Source organism: Nicotiana tomentosiformis, chromosome 11, assembly GCF_000390325.3.
Source record: "Nicotiana tomentosiformis chromosome 11, ASM39032v3, whole genome shotgun sequence".
Classification (NCBI taxonomy): domain Eukaryota; kingdom Viridiplantae; phylum Streptophyta; class Magnoliopsida; order Solanales; family Solanaceae; genus Nicotiana; species Nicotiana tomentosiformis.
Genome location: NC_090822.1, coordinates 7402455 through 7421015, shown reverse-complemented (window position 1 = coordinate 7421015; position 18561 = coordinate 7402455). Strand labels below are relative to the sequence as shown.

Here is an 18561-nt window from a genome sequence, read left to right as displayed (position 1 = left end):
TTCGCACTCATCCCAAGTGATCCGAATCGCGAGACCACATCGTTTCAATGCCCTTGAACCATGTCATACCCTTTTCAAACACAATAACATCTCTGACTGGTACACCCATTTTGCAAGACCTCCCGCGAATTCAAAGCTATTTCTCTCTTTACTCCAATACTGCATTGCATACCCAACGATAACATAGAACATTCCAAGTTCCGTTTGCAACCCACTGCGAAAACTCAATCTTTAACTACACAACGTACCCGAAATTCTTAGGCACTACACTTTAATTATTGATCCCACTAGGACCGCTTGTTGAGGGTCGCCCACTCTGACCTGATCCCAAACTTTACCAAACTCCAACGCTCTGCTAGCAAATGAATACTCACTCAAAGAAGCAACCGACTGAATTCTTTTCCTTGTACATCACATCCACAAGAAGCATAAACATCGAGTCTTCCCAAAAACCTGAACATGAATCAATAAGGCCAAATGGAGAACACATCTATCAAGTTCCTTTCCCGGATTACCGATAATAACCCACCAATGCACCGATAGCCAGAAAACGCACAAGCAGACACCCACGCGATCCAATCATAGACGTTGGGCTCCCCCACTTAGCTTTAAGCTACCACCACATAATGTAGAGCCCACAACGATTCCTCCTTCTCAATTACCATGATCTCGCACCGTTAACCCGCCAAATTTCTCGAAGTCTTTTGTTAAGCTTTTCATGAACATTCTGAATCATCAGTCATAATCAAATATTCCACCTCTTATCGAGTAGCAAGTAGTATTCTTTGCAGAAGCTTCATCAACATCACACAACTGCTAACTTACTCACAGGAGATAACCCACCTGTGGAAATCCATGCCGACATCTTCCAACAGCTCGACACTGGTTACAACTACCACGAAATCAGTAAACTCTCCTGAGCCAATGCTCGCACACCAACTGTATAAGTCTGTTCCTTCCACATTGACATGAACTGAAAGCTCAACAATGCCTTCCGAACTCAAGTCATATTGCATCTGGAACAAAAAATCAATCTTCACACCCCTCTTCATTTCAAGCAAACTCCTTTCTGTCATACTAAATCTTTCTTCGTACAGTGACCATCATTCCAAATATACATCCGCAGACCAAATCACCTTCCATCACGACCCCCAAACTATTTTCTCAAGGTACGTGGCTATCCTACTACAACGTCCATATGCTAATATGCCACTCTTACTTCGATTAAACTATCTCCTTTAAGCAACTACTCAACATCTTCTTTTCATACTTGACCTGCTGGTACTTCAACTACCGCAAAATACTTCCTGTCATGTCCTTCATCATACTTCGCTGCCGAAATGTTGCATGCAAATTGAAAATCCATCTCTGTAGCACCTGAACAAACAAATCGTTACCAACTCTAAGCCCCTTCGAAGATCATATTTCTCAAGCCATCAACATTAGAAATACCAATTCGATTCTGAACTGCTGCACACCGCTATCTCTGACCACCGCCCCTCAGGCACCCTTTCACAATACCCTGCCCGAAGGCAAAATCCAAGGAGGCCATAACACCGGCGAACCGTAATGCGTTCAAACAAGGACGACGACACTACATCATAAGGAAAATTCTACAACGCTCGAAAATATCAAGTCTCGTTACTTCATCAACAAAATCCTGAACATCCATAGTCCGATTGCCTTTCCTTTGCTGAAATTATATGCTGAACCTCTAAATCATGCACTAAGAAATCTTTCTTTCGAGTCATTCACTGCCTCGACACATAACCAAGCACCTTACCATTACATTAATATTGTGTGATAACAACGCATAGACATCGTAGCAATCCGTGCACCGTCTCGAAACCATAGAAAATATAGATACCGAGCTGGACCAAAAGAACATTCTTCTGCAAGGCGACGATAATAGCTTGCCCTAACACGCAGGGAAATCATTCTGCGCCATGTCTGTAGTACCACTACAACTCCTCGATGCCTAATTGATAACAAGCGCTTCACGTCGCATAAGATTGAGCTGTAATGAAATAAAGGCACAAGCCTCAATGAAATCAATCCGCACAATGAGGAAATCAAGAAGGGAAGTACACCTAACAACCCTGTAGCCTCTCGAAGATAAGTACAGACGTCTCCGTACCGGTCCGCAAGACACTACTGGACTTGCTCATGACTCGTGAGACCTATGTAACCTAGGCTCTGATACTAACTTGTCACGACCCAAAATCCTAACATGTCGTGATAGCGCCTATCGTGGTACTAGGCAAGCTGACATTACGGAATAATCCCAACACTTTTAACAGAAAATGAATTAAAGCGGTTTAAATAACAAAATTCTCATAAACAAGGATAAAAACCCAAAACTCAATGCGGAATTCCAAACTATCGGGGTGTCATAGAGTACATGAGCATCTATACATCACAAGTTTGAAAAACACGGCCTATAATAGTTTGAATCTAAATACAATAAGCAAGAAGATAGGGAAGGAGATACAAGGTCTGCAAAGCGTCGGGCAGCTACCTTGGAATCTTCAAAAGATCAACTGCGAGAAGAAATCAACACCCGCTGTGTCCGGAAAAGCCAGGATCTACACACGAAGTGCAGGGGGTAGTATGAGTAAAATCAAATCAGTAAGTAACAATACTAAATAAAGAACTAAAAGTAGTGACGAGCTTCACAGTTATAGTAATTTCCAACATAAGAAGGTAGGCATGCTTTCAAGTTCAACAATTAAGGACAAAACAGTAAACTCATGTCAAGTTCAACTGAAACAGAAGATAATATCTCTCCAAAATTTACAAAAGAGTGATATATGACAGTTGAAGTGCAACAATAATGAATCAATGTATCCTCTCAGAGCAATAGTCACTCAGTCTTCCCATTCACTCCAGGCTCACAATCACTTAACACTCGGCACTCGCACTCGCACTCGGTAGGTACCTGCGCTCAGTGAGGGTATGTACAGACTCCGGAGGGGCTCCTTCAGCCCAAACGCTATAATCCACAAAGACAACTCACGTGTTGCACGGAAAACTCACATGATATAGTACAAATATCTGGATCCGCATGGACAACTCACATGCTGCACGGATAACTCACATGACATAGTATAATATCTGGATCTGCACGGACAACTCACATGCTGCACGGACAACTCCTGTGCCATAGTATCAATATCGCACAATCAGGCCCTCGGCCTCACTCAGTCATCAATCTCTCTTAGTCTCTCGGGCTCTCAGTAATCATGAAAATCAGCCAAAACAGAAATGATTCAATGTATCAACAAGGAACAATAGAGACTGAGATGTAATATGCAAGTAAAACTGTGACTAAGTATAAAACAACAATTTATCAGATAATTAAACATGTACGCGACCTCTGTGGGTGCCTACAGTGTCAACACATAATTTAAATATGATTTATAGTTCGATTTCTCTAATACATGAAAAAATGTATGGATAACAATAGATTATTCAACTATACAGATCCATGGGATATACTAAGTCACAATTCCTATGGTGCATGCCCACACGCCTGTCACCTAGCATGTGTGTCACCTCAAAACCAATCATATAACATAAAATTCGAGGTTTCATACCCTCAGAACCAAATTTAGAACTTTTACTTACCTCGGACCTTGAAATTCTTTATTTTGCTATGTATTTACCTAGCGAATCAGCCTCCAAACCCCTCGAATCTACTCATAATTAATCTGATTCAGTCAATATAAATTATAGGAATTAATTCCATATGAAAATACTAATCTTCTAACAAAATCCAAAATTACACTCAAAAATCGTCCATGGGACCCACGTCTCGGAATTCGACGAAACTCACAAAATTTGATAACCCATTCAATTACGAGTTCAACTATACTAGTTTCACTCAAATCCGACTATGAATCGACATTCAAATCCCAAAAATTCGTTTTATGAAATTTCTACAATTTTTCCCAAATTTTTATCTCAAAATACTAATTAAATGATGAAAATAGTGATATATTCATGTATATTAACCAAATCCGAGTTGGAATCACTTACCTCGATGAATTTCTTGAAAATCCCACGAAACATCGCCACAAATCGAGCTCCCAAAGTCCAAATATGAAATAATAATCTAACCCTCATTCATACAGTACAAAATATGATCTCCTATTGTGCTGACCGCAACAATTTTGTGTCGTTCGCACATTTAAGGTCTCTGCGGCCACAACCCAAATTCTAAAGTCATAATTCAGAGCTTCTGCACTACTAGGCTTTAGTAAATTGACCATAACTTTCTTTATAAATATCCAAATGATAAATGGTTTACCTTAATGAAACCTAGACTCAAAGGTCTACAACTTTCATTTTTGTATCATCTCTAAATTCTTTATAGATTAAAAGATATAAGCTTTCGAAATCAGACCATCGAACCTGCAGAATCTCCTTTCTGCGGCCGCAAGAGGATTTCTGCGGTCCGCAATTTTCCTCTAAGGTCCGCACATGAGGCTTTGCCTCAGCAATACAAAATGTGCCCCACTCCTATTGTTCCCACAATATCATCAGAGTGCCTAAATTCCCAAACTCATTCAAAGCTCACCCCGAAACATGCCCGAGGCCCCCAGGACATCAACCAAATACACCAACAAGTCCTAAAACATCATACGAACTTAGTCGAGTCCTGAAACTTCTTCCTGGGTCTCAATGTGAGGGGATTCTGGCCTCGATTATAATCACGTCGATATGTGCTTTCCCTTTTTTCTCTCATCTTGGAATTGGGGAAAACTTTGCCCCTAGTTTAACCCGTACATAATGTTAAAACTCAATCATATAAAATTTGGGTTGGTTAAAACTTCTATTATATTGAGAACTCTTACAATAAATATAAATTGGGAGAAAGGCAGTAAGTTAAATTTATAAATTGAAGATGACCACCTGCAAAACCCTAGCAATTCAGTGGATCGGACTGGACTTAGTTGAATCAGTACCAGAAACTGGGAAGGAATTGGTAAGTTCCCTTTAGTAGGGAGACACGATGTCAAAATTTGTTCAACAAGAACTGCATGTGAATGAGAGAGAAAGATCAAATAAGGTGGTTCCAAAGCAAGACAAGTAATATTAGACACCTTTACTTTCATGGCCAGCTTTCCAGCCATTCCCCATGAATCCTTGGACGCGCCCATGACATCTTGGCAAGCCTCCCAACGCCTAGCGCAAAGTGACAAGTACGCATGTACCTATGTCACCCTACCGATAACCCTCACCAATGCCTAGCTGCAGGCAGATGCCAACAACGCCGTGCACGCAGACTCTGCTAAAGACAAGGTTGCCGCCAATGGACTTGCTGCTACCTTGTAGGAATCTAAGTCCATTTTATTGTAAATAGAGTAGTTTTACTTCTTGTATTTTCATTGTGTCTCTCTAGCTTAGTTATGTCAAGTCCTGTAACTTTGGTTTATTTTTTTAAGCATTATTAGGGAGGATCAAGCAATCAAACTTTCAAGCAAGTAAACAATTCTCTGTACTAGTATCTCTCCCCCTTGACACTGTATAGCCTTCCTATAATAGCTTTTATTAATGCAATCAAGCTTTTTTTCGTTCTTATTCTCTTTTCGTTCTCTCAATTACTCTTGACATTGGTTTCACGTATGGCGCTAACAGTCTTGTCTTGCGTACGGAGGGGACCCCAGTTAGCAGATAGTAATCTCACTGACATTGGCTGCTTAGCCTTACGTTGCCCTTCCAAGAAATCTCAAGAAGGCGGCGCGTAACAGCTAGTATCAGAGCCTAGGCTTGACATCGGGTGAGGGAACACATTTCCCTTACTACCATTTCTCACCATGGTAAATCATGGGGACTGCATTGCAGCCCTTGAAGAGACGCTTAACGTATTACAACCTATTGTGAATACGATGCCTGATTTAAGAACCATCCTAGTGCAAAGGTTAGATGCCTTGGACCGCAGGATGCGGCAAGCTAAATGTGATATTGCAAACATGAGTCGCGACTCTGAAGGAGACCAGCAAATGGAAGCCATAGAGGCAACCAAAATTTTCAGTAAATTCGAGGGCCTCTAACAGGTGTGGACCGAGGATTTAGCCTGTAGGGCAAAAGAGGCAGACAGGGTGACTACCATGCGGCAAACCATAGATAACTTGATGGGCTATCTCAATGTTGTCAATACTGCATTACAAGGCCTACTTCAAGGACGTGGAAACCAGATCGGGGGTGCTTTGAACCTCTCCCCTGTGCCACAAATGCTGAAGATACCTGAACCAAAACCCCACAATGGGGCCCGGAATACCAAGGAAGTGGAGAACTTCATCTTTAACATCGAACAGTACTTCGATGTCGCGGGGAGCTAGAAAAAGCAAAAAAGGTAGCAATTGCTGCCATATATCTTTAGGGTGATGCTAAACTCTGGTGTCAGGGCCGGTGAAGATACTCTTGAGACATGGGGAGACTTGAAGGTAGCCATACGCATCTTCCCTAAAAACATTGAGTACAATGTACAGAGAAAGCTCCTGGAGCTCCTCCAAACCAAATAAGTACGGGATTACGTGCGAGAATTCTCCGCACTCATGCTGAACATACGGGATATGGGGGAAAAAGACAAACTCTTCACATTCCTAACAAGTTTGAAACCTTATGCCTGTATGGAGCCGCAAAGACAAAGGGTAGACACTTTACCCAAGGCGATCCAAGTAGCAAAATGCCTTGGGGACTACCAAGTGGAAGCTTAGAATGATAGGCCTCGACCACTTGTCCGAGGAGGATACAAAGGGTGCCAGCTTAGCAATGGTGGCCCTAGAAAAAGTGGAGGAGATGGGAGTGCAATAAAATCTATGACTCCATCCTCAGGAAGCAGTATTGATGCGTCTCACAACAACGATCAGGGGAGGAATCCCCCTTCAGGATGGCGTCATTGCGGTGGGCGACATTTGTATAATGAATGCTCATAGGTACAAATGAATGCCCATCAAACTTTTGATGATGTGACGAATAATGACACTGATGATGTTGACCAGATAGAACTAATAGGTGCCTTCAACACACTTATTTGTTCTATTTCTGATGCTCTAGTGGGAATTAGTGCCCGCATCAGTAAGAAGAAGGACCTATGCCCAACCACTAAGAAATGTAAAACAAAGGCGGATGAGGGGCCTCCTCCTAACCAAGAGAAGACCCTGATGTTTGTCGAGATGAAAGTTAATGGTAAGCCCATTCTGGAGATGATAGATACAGGCGCTACTCACAACTACTTAGCTCACCTCAGGTATAGCACCTTGGTCTAGTCGTGGAAAAGGGCAGAGGTTGTGTGAAGGATATCAGCTCACCACCTCATCTAGTGGGTGGAATAGCCAAAGGAGTGCCAGTGAAGCTTGGCCCTTATGATAGAAAATTCAACTTGCGTATGGTGATCATAGATGACTTCGAGCAGATAGTTGGATTAGAATTCGTGAGGCAAACCAACACCATTCCTGTACCTTATGTAGACATAATACTAATGATGGGAGCAACCGGGGCCAGGCCTCGGATTATCCCATGCATAACCATAAAGATGGTCGTAGAGAACATCTCGACCTTGCAGTTGAAAAAGGGAGTCAAAAGACATGAACCTACATTCCTGGCTACCCTCTGTATTGAAGATATTGAACACTCTTCGGGTCCCATTCCTACACTCATGAAGGAGCTGCTAAAGGAGTTTGAAAATGTCATGCCAAAGTGACTCCCGCCTAGGTGCACTATAGACCGTGAGATTGAGTTGGTGTCGGGTGCGAAGCCATCCGCCTGGGCACCTTATAGATTGTCATAACCCGAACTCACCAAGCTTCGGAGACAGTTAATGGAAATGATGGACACGGGGATCATTGTGCCTATAAATCCCCTTATGGGTCCCATATGCTATTCTAAAAGAAACTAGATGGCACCTTAGGACTCTGTGTGGATTATCGGGCCTTAAACAAAATCACCATAAAAAACAAGTACCCTATCTTGCTAATGGTAGACTTGTTCGATAGATTGGGTGGTGCTACAATATTCACCAAAATAGACCTAAAGACAAGTTATTGTTAAGTTTGGATTACTAAAGGAGATGAACACAAGATGGCTTGTGTGACAAGATATGGATCGTACGACTTCTTGGCCATGCCATTAAGCTTGACTAATTCTCTAGCCATATTTCACACCCTAATGAACCAAGTCTTTCGAGAGTACATTGATGAATTAGTAGTGGTCTACTTGGACGACATTGTGGTATATAAAGAAACACTAGAAGAACACCAGAAGCACATGCGGAAGGTCCTAGCCCGATTGCGGGATCATGAATTATATGTGAAGCTATCCGAGTGCTCCTTCGCCCAAAAATAGATTGACTTCCTCGGATATGTCATCGAGGAAGGGCGGATCAAGATGGACCAACAGAAGATTCAGGTTCTCACAGATTGGTTGTTGCCTATGAATATCCATGCCTTGAGGGCGTTTCTTGGCCTATGTAACTTTTATCGGTGGTTTGTGAAACATTACTCTCTCATTGTAGTGTCATTGACAGAACTCCTACATAAAGTCAAGCCTTAGGATTGGGGTCCCAGGCGAGCGGAGGACTTCAATGCATTGAAAGCAACTATGTCTAGTAGCCCCGTCTTGGCCTTTCTTGATTTGGCCAAGTCGTTCAAAGTACAAACAGATGCCTCTGACTATGCTCTAGGCAGAGTCTTGCTACAAGAGGGGCATCCAGTGACGTACGAGAGCCAGAAGTTAAAGGATACAGAACGGTGCTACGCCGCCCAAGAAAAATAATTATTGGATGTCGTACATAGCTTACGCCTTTGGAGGCACTATTTGCTGGAACCCCGTTCATGGTCACGATGGAAAACACGGATGTTTGTCATTTCATGACCCAGCCAAAGCTGAATGATCGACAGTCCAGGTGGCAGGAACTCCTAGCAGAATTTTAACACATAAACCAGACAAAAACAACAAACAAAAAATAAATAATATTTCGAACCTTGTGACGCCTCTAGCCAAAGCTGAATGATCGACAGTCCAGGTGGCAGGAACTCCTAGCAGAATTTTAGTTCAATCTGGAATATCGAAGTGGGAGGACCAACCAAGTTGCTAATGCACTTAGTCAGAGGGCTGATCTAGCATGGGCGTTCCTACTCGTCACCCTAAGTGGGAGCAAAGTGGCTACCACTATTAAAGACAAGATACAAGATCTACTCATCAAGGATCATGTTGCACAGTATTTAGTCGATTTGGTAGGACACGTCAAGACTCGCCAGTTCTATATGGAAGATGGGTTCCTAAAAGTGAAAGGGACCCGACTTTATGTTCCCAAAGGAAGATATTTGCGAAGGACTCTCCTTATGGAATGCCATGATACTTTGTGGGCCGGCCACCCAGGTAAAGAATGCACCCTGGAGTTGTTGTTCTGTGCTTATTATTGGTCTCAAATGGCTGATGATGTTGCTCGGTATGTGAAGACTTGCCTAGTGTGCCAGGAAGACAAGTCGGACCACTCGACACAAGCGGGACCTTTGGAGCCATTGCCTATTCCAAAAGACCTTGGGAAAGCGTGTCACTCGATTTTATCACTGGATTGCCCAAGGTCGGAGATCTTATAACTATCTTGGTTGTGGTAGATCGATTTTCTAAATATGCTATATTTATAGCAGCCCCAAAATATATATCAGCAGAATATACAGCTCAACTTTTCTTCTCTCATGTTGTCAAATATTGGGACCTGGATAGTGACATCGCTAGTGATCGCGACTCTCGCTTGACTAGTAACTTTTGGACCACAGTTTAAGTTTCCATCCACAATCTGATGTCCAGACCGAGCGGTTCAATGGCATACTGGAGGAATATCTCTGCCATTTTTTTACCGGATCGCAGAAGAATTGGGTGAAGCTTCGTGATGCTGCTTAACTATGTTTCAATTCACAAAAGAGCTCTAGTACAAACAAAAGCGCTTTTAAAATTATTAACGGACAACGATCACTCCTCCCACACATTGTGAATGTACCAAACATGTCAAAATCTCCTCTAGTTGCTAGCTTCTCGAAGGAATGGAAGAAAAATTTGGAGATAGTGTGGAGCTATCTTGTCAAAGCCCAAAAGTGGATGAAAAAGCATACTAATCAAAATCGTCACTTTGTTGAATACCAAGTAGGAAACAAAGTGATGGTAAAAATACCAAAGCGATACTTGCTTGCAGGGGTCCATGATCCTCGTCTATTGCAAAAGTACATTGGACCCTTGTCCATTGAGAAGACCATTGGGAAAGTTACGTACCTGGTGAATACCCTAGCATGGTGGAAGATTCATCCAATCTTCCACTTCCTCCTTCTGAAACCCTTTCGGGAGGACATGGAGGATCCTTCGCAGAGCCAACTTATAATACCCAGTATTAGAGGCCCTAATTCTACTGGAAAAAAGCGTGCAGAAGCTATTCTCGATGATCGAGTGGTTCATGCTTCAAGGAAAACTCACTAAGAGTTCTTGGTGAAATGGCAGGGTTGTGATACAAAGGAGAATACTTGGGAGAGTAGAAGAAACCTCAAAGCCTACAAGAGCCTGATTGATGATTATCTTGCAAGTAAGGCATTGAGGACGTCGCCAACTCAGGTGGGGGAGAATGTCATGGGCGGCTTTCCAGCCAAACCCATGACCCCTTGGACGCACCCCATGCCGTCCTGGTAAACCTCCCAACACCTAATGCCATGGACGACCCTGTGGTCTTGGCTACACCAAGTGACAAGCGCATCTGTGACTATGTCGCTCCACCGATAGCCCTAGCCAATGCCCAGCCGCATGCAGATGCCAACAACGTCGCTCGTGCAGATTCTGCTAAAGACAAGGTTGCCGCCAACGGACTTGCTGCTACCTTGTAGGAATCTAAATCCTTTTTATTGTAAATATATAGTAGTTTTATTTTCTGTATTTCCATTATGTCTCTCTAACTTAGTTATGTCAAGTCATGTAACTTTGGTTTATTTTTTTAAGAATTATTAGGGGGATCAAGCAATCAAACTTTCAAGCAAGCAAATAATTTTATGTACTGGTCTCTCTCCCCCTCGACACCGTGTTGCCTTTCTGTAATAGCTTTCATTAATGCAATCAAACTTTCTTTCATTCTCATTCTCTTTTATGTTCTCTCAATTGCTCTTGACATTGGTTTTCCCGTACGATACTGACAGTCTCGTCTAGCGTACGGAGGGGACCACAGTTGGTAGATGATAATCGCACAGACATTAGATACTTAGCCTTACGTCGCCCTTCCAAGAAATCTCAGGAAGGCACCGCGTAATCTCTATTGTGCTTGCAAATAGTCTGGCTTTGTTGACTGACGAAAGAAAGAAGGCAATGATAGTGGTTAGGGATGGCAGTGGGGTGGGGTGGGGCAAGGCAAGCCTTACCTGCTAACATTTTGACCCGCCCTGCTCTGCCCCATTTGGCATTTTTCGGATTTTTGCCCCGCCCCGCTAAGCCCTGTCCCGCCCCGCCCCATTTATGTTCTTTTATTATTTTTCTTTATTTTTTCTTTTGCAGTATTCTAAAATAATTTTTTTAACTTTTTAAATTTTTTATTTGAACCTTGTATAATTAAAGAACCAATTTGAACCAATTCAAGAGATTAGTTTAATATAGAGAAAATTATTTTTCTCCTGATCGAACTTTAGACTGTATAAAAGGGAGTCAGATTTCATTTGCGTTAAATCTCATGTTTGTCTACTGCCAGCAGAGCATAGAATTGAAGCATACTAATTCAATAAATGACGAGCCAAACTGTCGCGCATATAACTGAAACTTTGTATAAGAATTGAAAGAGAATTCAACGGGAGAAAGGGAAGTAAGGGAAAAGTGGGAAAATAAAAATGCAAATATATCTTCAATCTTAAAATAGAATTTAAATAGAAAATAAAAATAAGAAATATATAGTAAAATAGTGACGGGATTCCGATGAAAAATGGAATTTGTTGCTAGTTTTTTCGCTAACATATAGCAAAAGATTTAGAGACGAAATTTCTACCGCTAATATTAGTATTATTCATGTTAACTTTAAGGTTAATTACACTATAATATCACTCAATTTTTAGATAGTTTTAAAAAACGTACTTCTCCTGTATTATGAAAATCCTGCACTTTACACTTTCTATGGAGTAAATCTGTAACTAAGTTTATTAAAATATTATTATTAAATGATAAAGTATAATTATAAATAATTATTCATGTACTTTCCAGCGACGTGAAGTGTTTCACCAACGGTTCTCACCTTCAAATTAATTAGCGCAAAAGGCAAACATGGATCAAAGCAAAGCCAATGACAGATCTGAACTATTAACACACCTTCACTTTAACAGAATAGAAAAGATATAAACTAAGAAACGCATAAAAACAGGTATATATTGGACTATCAGACCAACATCGTGCCATCAGGAAAATATTTCACTAATCTATTTTGGAATATCTGAAAGTTGCTCCATTAATCTATTTGGAACATTATTTTCAAAAAGTATGGCAACAACAAGCCTCAACTATCTGTTACTATCTCAACCAGTTAAAACAACAACAAATGGCCTGATTAGTCAACTTCTCTTCTTCTTTTTCACCTTGCAAGTTATCTATCAAAACTATAGGGGTCAATGTGTAATTAGAGAAAGTTGGAGTTTGTTAGTAGTCGGTTAGTTTTGATAAATAGTAAACTTCCAGGAATTAATTAGTACTAATTCATTTTCCCTCTTTCATTCTTCTCTGTAACAATGTAAGAAGAATAGCAGACTTCTCTCTCTTTCTCTTTCTAGAAAATTCCTTTGATCTCACTTCTTCATTCATTGCATGTTGTTAATTCATAGATTGTAAGCTCACAATTCAAGTTCTAACATGGTATCAGAGCATCGATTAATGGATTGAAGTAGTTTTGCGATTCTGTTTCATCAATTTCATTCTTCGAAGCTTGACCTAAGTTCAGCAATGTCGGATGACGAGATTGCGAATTTACCTAATATTCATCCACTGTTCCTAAAGGATTCTGATGCACCAGGAACGTCTCTAATCTCGCTCAAACTCAGAGGGCCAGAAAACTATGCCCTTTGGAGTAGATCTATGCGAGTTGCGCTGCTGGTGAAAAATAAATTAGGGTTTGTGGATGGCTCTTGTGTCAAAAGCTCTTATAGATGTTATTTGGCCACACAGTGGGAAAGATGTAACGCGGTTGTGGTGTCATGGCTGAGCAGTACTGTTTCGGCAGAATTAGTACCAAGCATCATGTACGCTTCTAGTGCAAGGAAGGTTTGGGATGAATTCAATGAGAGATTTGATAAAGGCAATTTGACTAGAATTTATCAGTTGTGGATAGAGATTGCCACCCTAAGACAAGGTATGGATTCTGTCACAAGTTATTTCTCAAAATTGAAGGATCTGTGGGATGAGCTAGATATACTAGCACATTTACCTTCATGTGATTGTGTAACGACCCGGCCGGTCATTTTGGGAATTTAAGTCTCGTTCGGCGGGATAAGGCCCTGAGAAGTTAATATTATGTGTATTGACTTGCGTGCGTGGTTGAATTCAGCAACTGGTTGTTTCGGAGTGACTTGGGACACTTAGTCCCTAAAACGGGAGCTTAAGTTTTAGGATTTTGACCGTAGTCGGAACTATGTGAAGATGACTCCGGAATAGAGTTCCGTCGTTCCATTAGCTTCGTTGGGTGATTTTGAACTTAGGAGCATGTCCGGACTGAAAATTTGAGGTCTGTAGCAGATTTAGGCTAGAAATGGCGAAAGTCAAATTTTTGGAGATTTGGACCGGAAGTGGACTTTTTGCTATCGGGTTCGGAATGCGATTCCGAGAGTTGGAACAACACCGTTATGTTATTTGGGACTTGCCTGGAAAATTTGACGTCATTCCGGGTTGATTTGATAGGTTTTGGCACAGGTTTTAGAAGTTGAAAGATTTAAAATTTATAAGTTCGATTCATGGTGCAATGCGTAGTTTCATCGTTAGTTGATGTGATTTGAGGGCTCGACTAAGTTCGTATGGTGTTTTAGGATTGGTTGGTATGTTTGGTTGCGGTCCCGGGGGCCTCGGGTGAGTTTCGGGTGCTTAACAGATTAAAAGTTTGATTTGTGTTGCTACTAAGGCTTCAGGCTTCTGGTATTTCCGCACCTACGGTGAAGAGGCCGCAGGTGCGAGAGCGCACATGCGGAGAGGCAACCTCAGAAGCGAAAAGGTGGAGGAGCGCCAGGGGTCGCAGGTGCGAGGAAAATTCCGCATATGCGATGCCCACAGATGCGGATGTTGGCACACAGAAGTGAGAGGAAGCGCAGGTACGGCTTGGACGTGCGCACTGCAGTCGCGCAGATGCGGCTAATTATGCGCAGATGCGGTCACGCCTGGGCAGAAAAGAGAAATCCGAGGGTTTGGTTTCATTCTTCGTTTTTGGACTTGAGAGCTCGAAATTTGGCGATTTTTCGAGGGATTTTCAAAGGAAACTTTGGGTTAATCATTCCTAACTCGTTTTTAGTTTTATTCCATTAATCTATAGTTGTTTTCTCCATTTAGTTTCAGATTTTTGGGGTTGAAATTAGGAAAAATTGGAAGAACTTCTTCGATGAAGATTTCGAGTTTTGAAAGGGGATTTGTGGTCGGATTTGAGTAATTCTTATATGGTTGGACTCGTGAGTGAATGGGTGTTCATATTTTATAATTTTTACCCGGTACCGAGAAGTGGGCCCCACAGGCGATGTTGAGTTAATTTCGGAATTTTAGTTAAAATGTTAATTTCGTTAATTAGATGGGTCTATTATTGTTGTAATTATGATATGTAATTTCTTTTGGCTAGATTTGGGCCATCCAGAGCCGGATATTCGTGGAAAGGGCATTCTTACGGATTTATTGAGCTTGACTCGAAGTAAGTATCTTGCCTAACCTTGTGGGGGATGGGGGGAACTACCCCTTAGGATTTGAGTTATCTATGTTGATTGTAGTCTGTGTACGCGAGGTGAAGAGTGCGTGCTCGGACCTATTTATGGAAAGTTGGCCTTTTAGGGTTCTTATGTCCTTATATTCACTGTGTATGATGTTGTTTTTGATCTTTTTGAATTCCTATTTGCTAGTTTCATCTCTACATGCTTTGACTAGAGATAATTGCTTTAGGATTCACTCTAACTGTCTATTTGACCCTTATTCGACTTAACCAAAGATTTTACCTCTTCTATCGTCATGCTATATTTTTTTTCATAACTGCTTATCTTTAATTGAAATCATTACTTTCTCACCCTATAATTGTTTAGTCTTAATTGGAGTTATGATTATCTTCCGCTGCTTATCCTTATTTGAATTGTTGAATTTTTCTCGTAATTGCTCAACCTCAAAAGGAGTTTAGATAACCTATATCTTAGTTGACTTGCCATTATTTGGAACTATTTGACTCGTATTGGTTTCTTATTATTGACTTGAATATTGTGGAATCGTTGTTATATTTTTATTTTGTTTTCCCTTGTTAAGTTGTTCTCCTTGTGCCTAACATTCTTTACTATGGTTATTTCTTGTGAATGAGTTATACCGTTCTTGTGATTTAAATTCTTGAGTTGATTTGCTTGCCGTACTTTGCATTTCTGTCATTGTTGCTTTTGTACTCGTTGTGGTAATTTACGAGGTTTCTGTCATGTTATAGTTGTTATCTCTGTTGTTTGCGCTGCATATTTAAATTGGGACTACGGACGTATTCCGGGAGATCCCCCAGCACTGCATATTTAAATTGGGACTACGGACGTATTCTAGGAGATACCCCTGTCTTGCATATTTAAATTGGGACTACGGACGTATTTCGGGAGATCACCGTGTCTTGCATATTTAAATTGGGACTACGGTAGGGGTGTTCAAAACCGAACCGAAATCGAAAACTAAACCGAAATCGAAGATTAATGGCTTATTGGTATCGGGTTAACGGTTTAACGGCGGGGAACGGATTAAAATATTTTTATTAACGGCTTATCGGTTTCGGGGCAGATTATTCAATTTTCTTAACGGATAATCCGTTAACCCGTTAAGAATATATATATATATATATATATATATATTAAATATCCTTCTTCCACTTCCATATATAACGTATTGGGTCACTATTTGAAGGAGTTCCAGTACTCTATCTCTATTACTAATCTACTAGGAAATACGTTGCGAAAACAATATTGAGCATTTAATGATCTATTCGGAAAGAATATGTATGAGAAAAGTCGTCTAAACATCAAACAAGAATCAAGACAGTAGTATTTATCATAGTCTTTACTTCGTTGCCTAATGCGGAAATTTGGTGTATGCATATTTTTTATAGGGATCTACTTGCTTATGGATTAAGCTGTTGTTTGAACTTTGAAGCTGCATAAATTCAAGCATTGTTTGGCGTTAGTTGCAGGCCAAACATTTTTGTGTAGTCTGCTCACTTATGAATTAATCATTTTGAAATATGTATTCTAGACTCACTTTGAATATAGGCTGGAATTTTATCATTTCAAAATTAATCATTGACTTTTCCTTTGCAGTTGTGGGCGGAGGAAAGACATGTATTCTGAACTCATCTGTAATGTAGTCTGCTTTGGGATATAATGGACTCATCTATTGTATTCTATAGACTGGAATGTAGTCTGCTGAGCATATGAATTTTATTTTGAGTCACATCGGTCAGCAAACAATTAATGCACGCAATATAGATTGAATTAGGCCGATAAACCGCCAGATAAGAGCTAAACTGATACCAATCCGCCCGATATCTTATCAGGTGGCTAGCGGATTAATACATTTAAAAGCCGATAACCGATAAGCCAAACCGTTAAGAGTAAATAACCGCCCAATCCGCCCGATAAGCAGCCCTAGACTACGGACGTATTCCGGGAGATCTCCCAGCACTGCATATTTAAATTGGGACTATGGAAGTATTCCGGGAGATACCCCTGTCTTGCATATTTAAATTAGGACTACGGACGTATTCTGGGAGATTCCCCTATCTTGCATATTTACTTTGGGACTACGGACGTATTCTGGGAGACCCCCCTGCACTGCATATTTAAATTGGGACTACGGACGTATTCCGGGAGATCACCCAGCATTGCATATTTAAATTGGGACTAAGGACGTATTTCGGAAGATCCCCCTGTCTTGCATATTTACTTTGGGACTACAGACGTATTCCGGGACGGTATTCCGATAGATTCCCCCTGTTGTTATATCTGTGTTCGGGGCTGCAAATCTTCCATGCTCAGGTGTCATATGGTGACTTATACTCGAAGGATATGATTTGAAAAGTTTATATTTGAAAATTATTTATCTCGAAGGAACTATATTTGAAGATATTTATTTGAAAGGGTTATACTTGAAAAGTATTTATCTTGAAAGTACTATATTTGAAGGCTAATTATTTGAAAAGTTAATATTTAAAAAGCATTTATCTCGAAGGAACTATATTTGAAGATAATTTGAAAGGGTTATACTTGAAAAGTATTTATCTTGAAAGAACTATGTTTGAAGGCTAATTATTTAAAAAAGTTTATATTTGAAAAGTATTTATCTCGAAGGAACTATATTTGAAGATATTTATTTGAAAGGGTTATACTTGAAAAGTATTTATCTTGAAAGAACTATGTTTGAAGGCTAATTATTTGAAAAGTTTATATTTGAAAGGTTTTATCTTGAAAAAACTATGTTTGAAGGAAGTATATTTAAAAAATAATTTCTTATTGGAAAGGATTATATTCTAAAGACCTCAATTTTAAAAAAAATTTACGGGTGAAAGTTTACACTTGAAGGATTTTGACTAATTTATTGGGGTTGTTGGCTGAGACCTGATGTGAAAACTATTGCTGCTGCTGACTTGCTACTTGCCTTTACCGTATTGTGACTTCTCGATTTGGGTTGTGTTTTCGTTCATTCTTCTGTGTCTTATTCTGGTGTTCCGCTGTTACTTGCTGTTTTTCCTTCCTTATTGCAGTTGCTATGTCGTTCTCCATATCTCGGGGTCCTTAGATAGATGTCATGTTCTGTCATCCCTATACTTATACTTGTTCAGTTTATTAGACCAGTGGGTGTCTTGGCTAGTCGTCGTCACTACTTCACCGAGGTTAGTCTTGATACTTACTGGGCACCGTTGTGGTGTGCTCATGCTACTCTTTTGCACATTTATTTTGTGCAGATCCAGGTACTTGTTCATTAACTATCTGTGTGGACTGTTACTATGGAGACTCAAGGTAAACCTGCTACTGCATTCGCACGCTTCAGAGTCACCTTCAACTTTTCGTTTTGCACTGTTTATTCTTATTTCTAGACAGTTGTATTTAGAAGTTTTCTAGCAAACACTTTGTAGAGCTTATGACTTGTACTACCGGTTTTGGGAGTTTTAAGAGATTCTATTTAAATAATGTTGTTTTAATTATTGTAAGGCTTACCTAGTCCCTAAGACTAGGTGCCATCACGATACCCAGACGGAGGAAAAATTGGGCCGTGACAGACTGTGAGGAATCTCGACCTTATGTAGAACACCTAGTAAGACAAAGGCTGCTACAATTTCTAATGGGACTGAATGAG

At 40.5% G+C, this 18561-nt stretch overlaps 1 protein-coding gene across 1 annotated transcript; it reads left to right on the top strand.

The window, feature by feature from the left end:
• Positions 1-12954: 12954 nt before the first annotated feature.
• On the top strand, positions 12955-18190 carry LOC138901014 (uncharacterized). The gene is made up of 3 exons (XM_070188738.1): positions 12955-13449; positions 18047-18097; positions 18170-18190. The coding sequence occupies exons 1-3, from the start codon at positions 12955-12957 to the stop codon at positions 18188-18190; spliced, it is 567 nt and encodes a 188-aa protein (XP_070044839.1).
• The last annotated feature ends 371 nt before the right edge of the window (positions 18191-18561 follow it).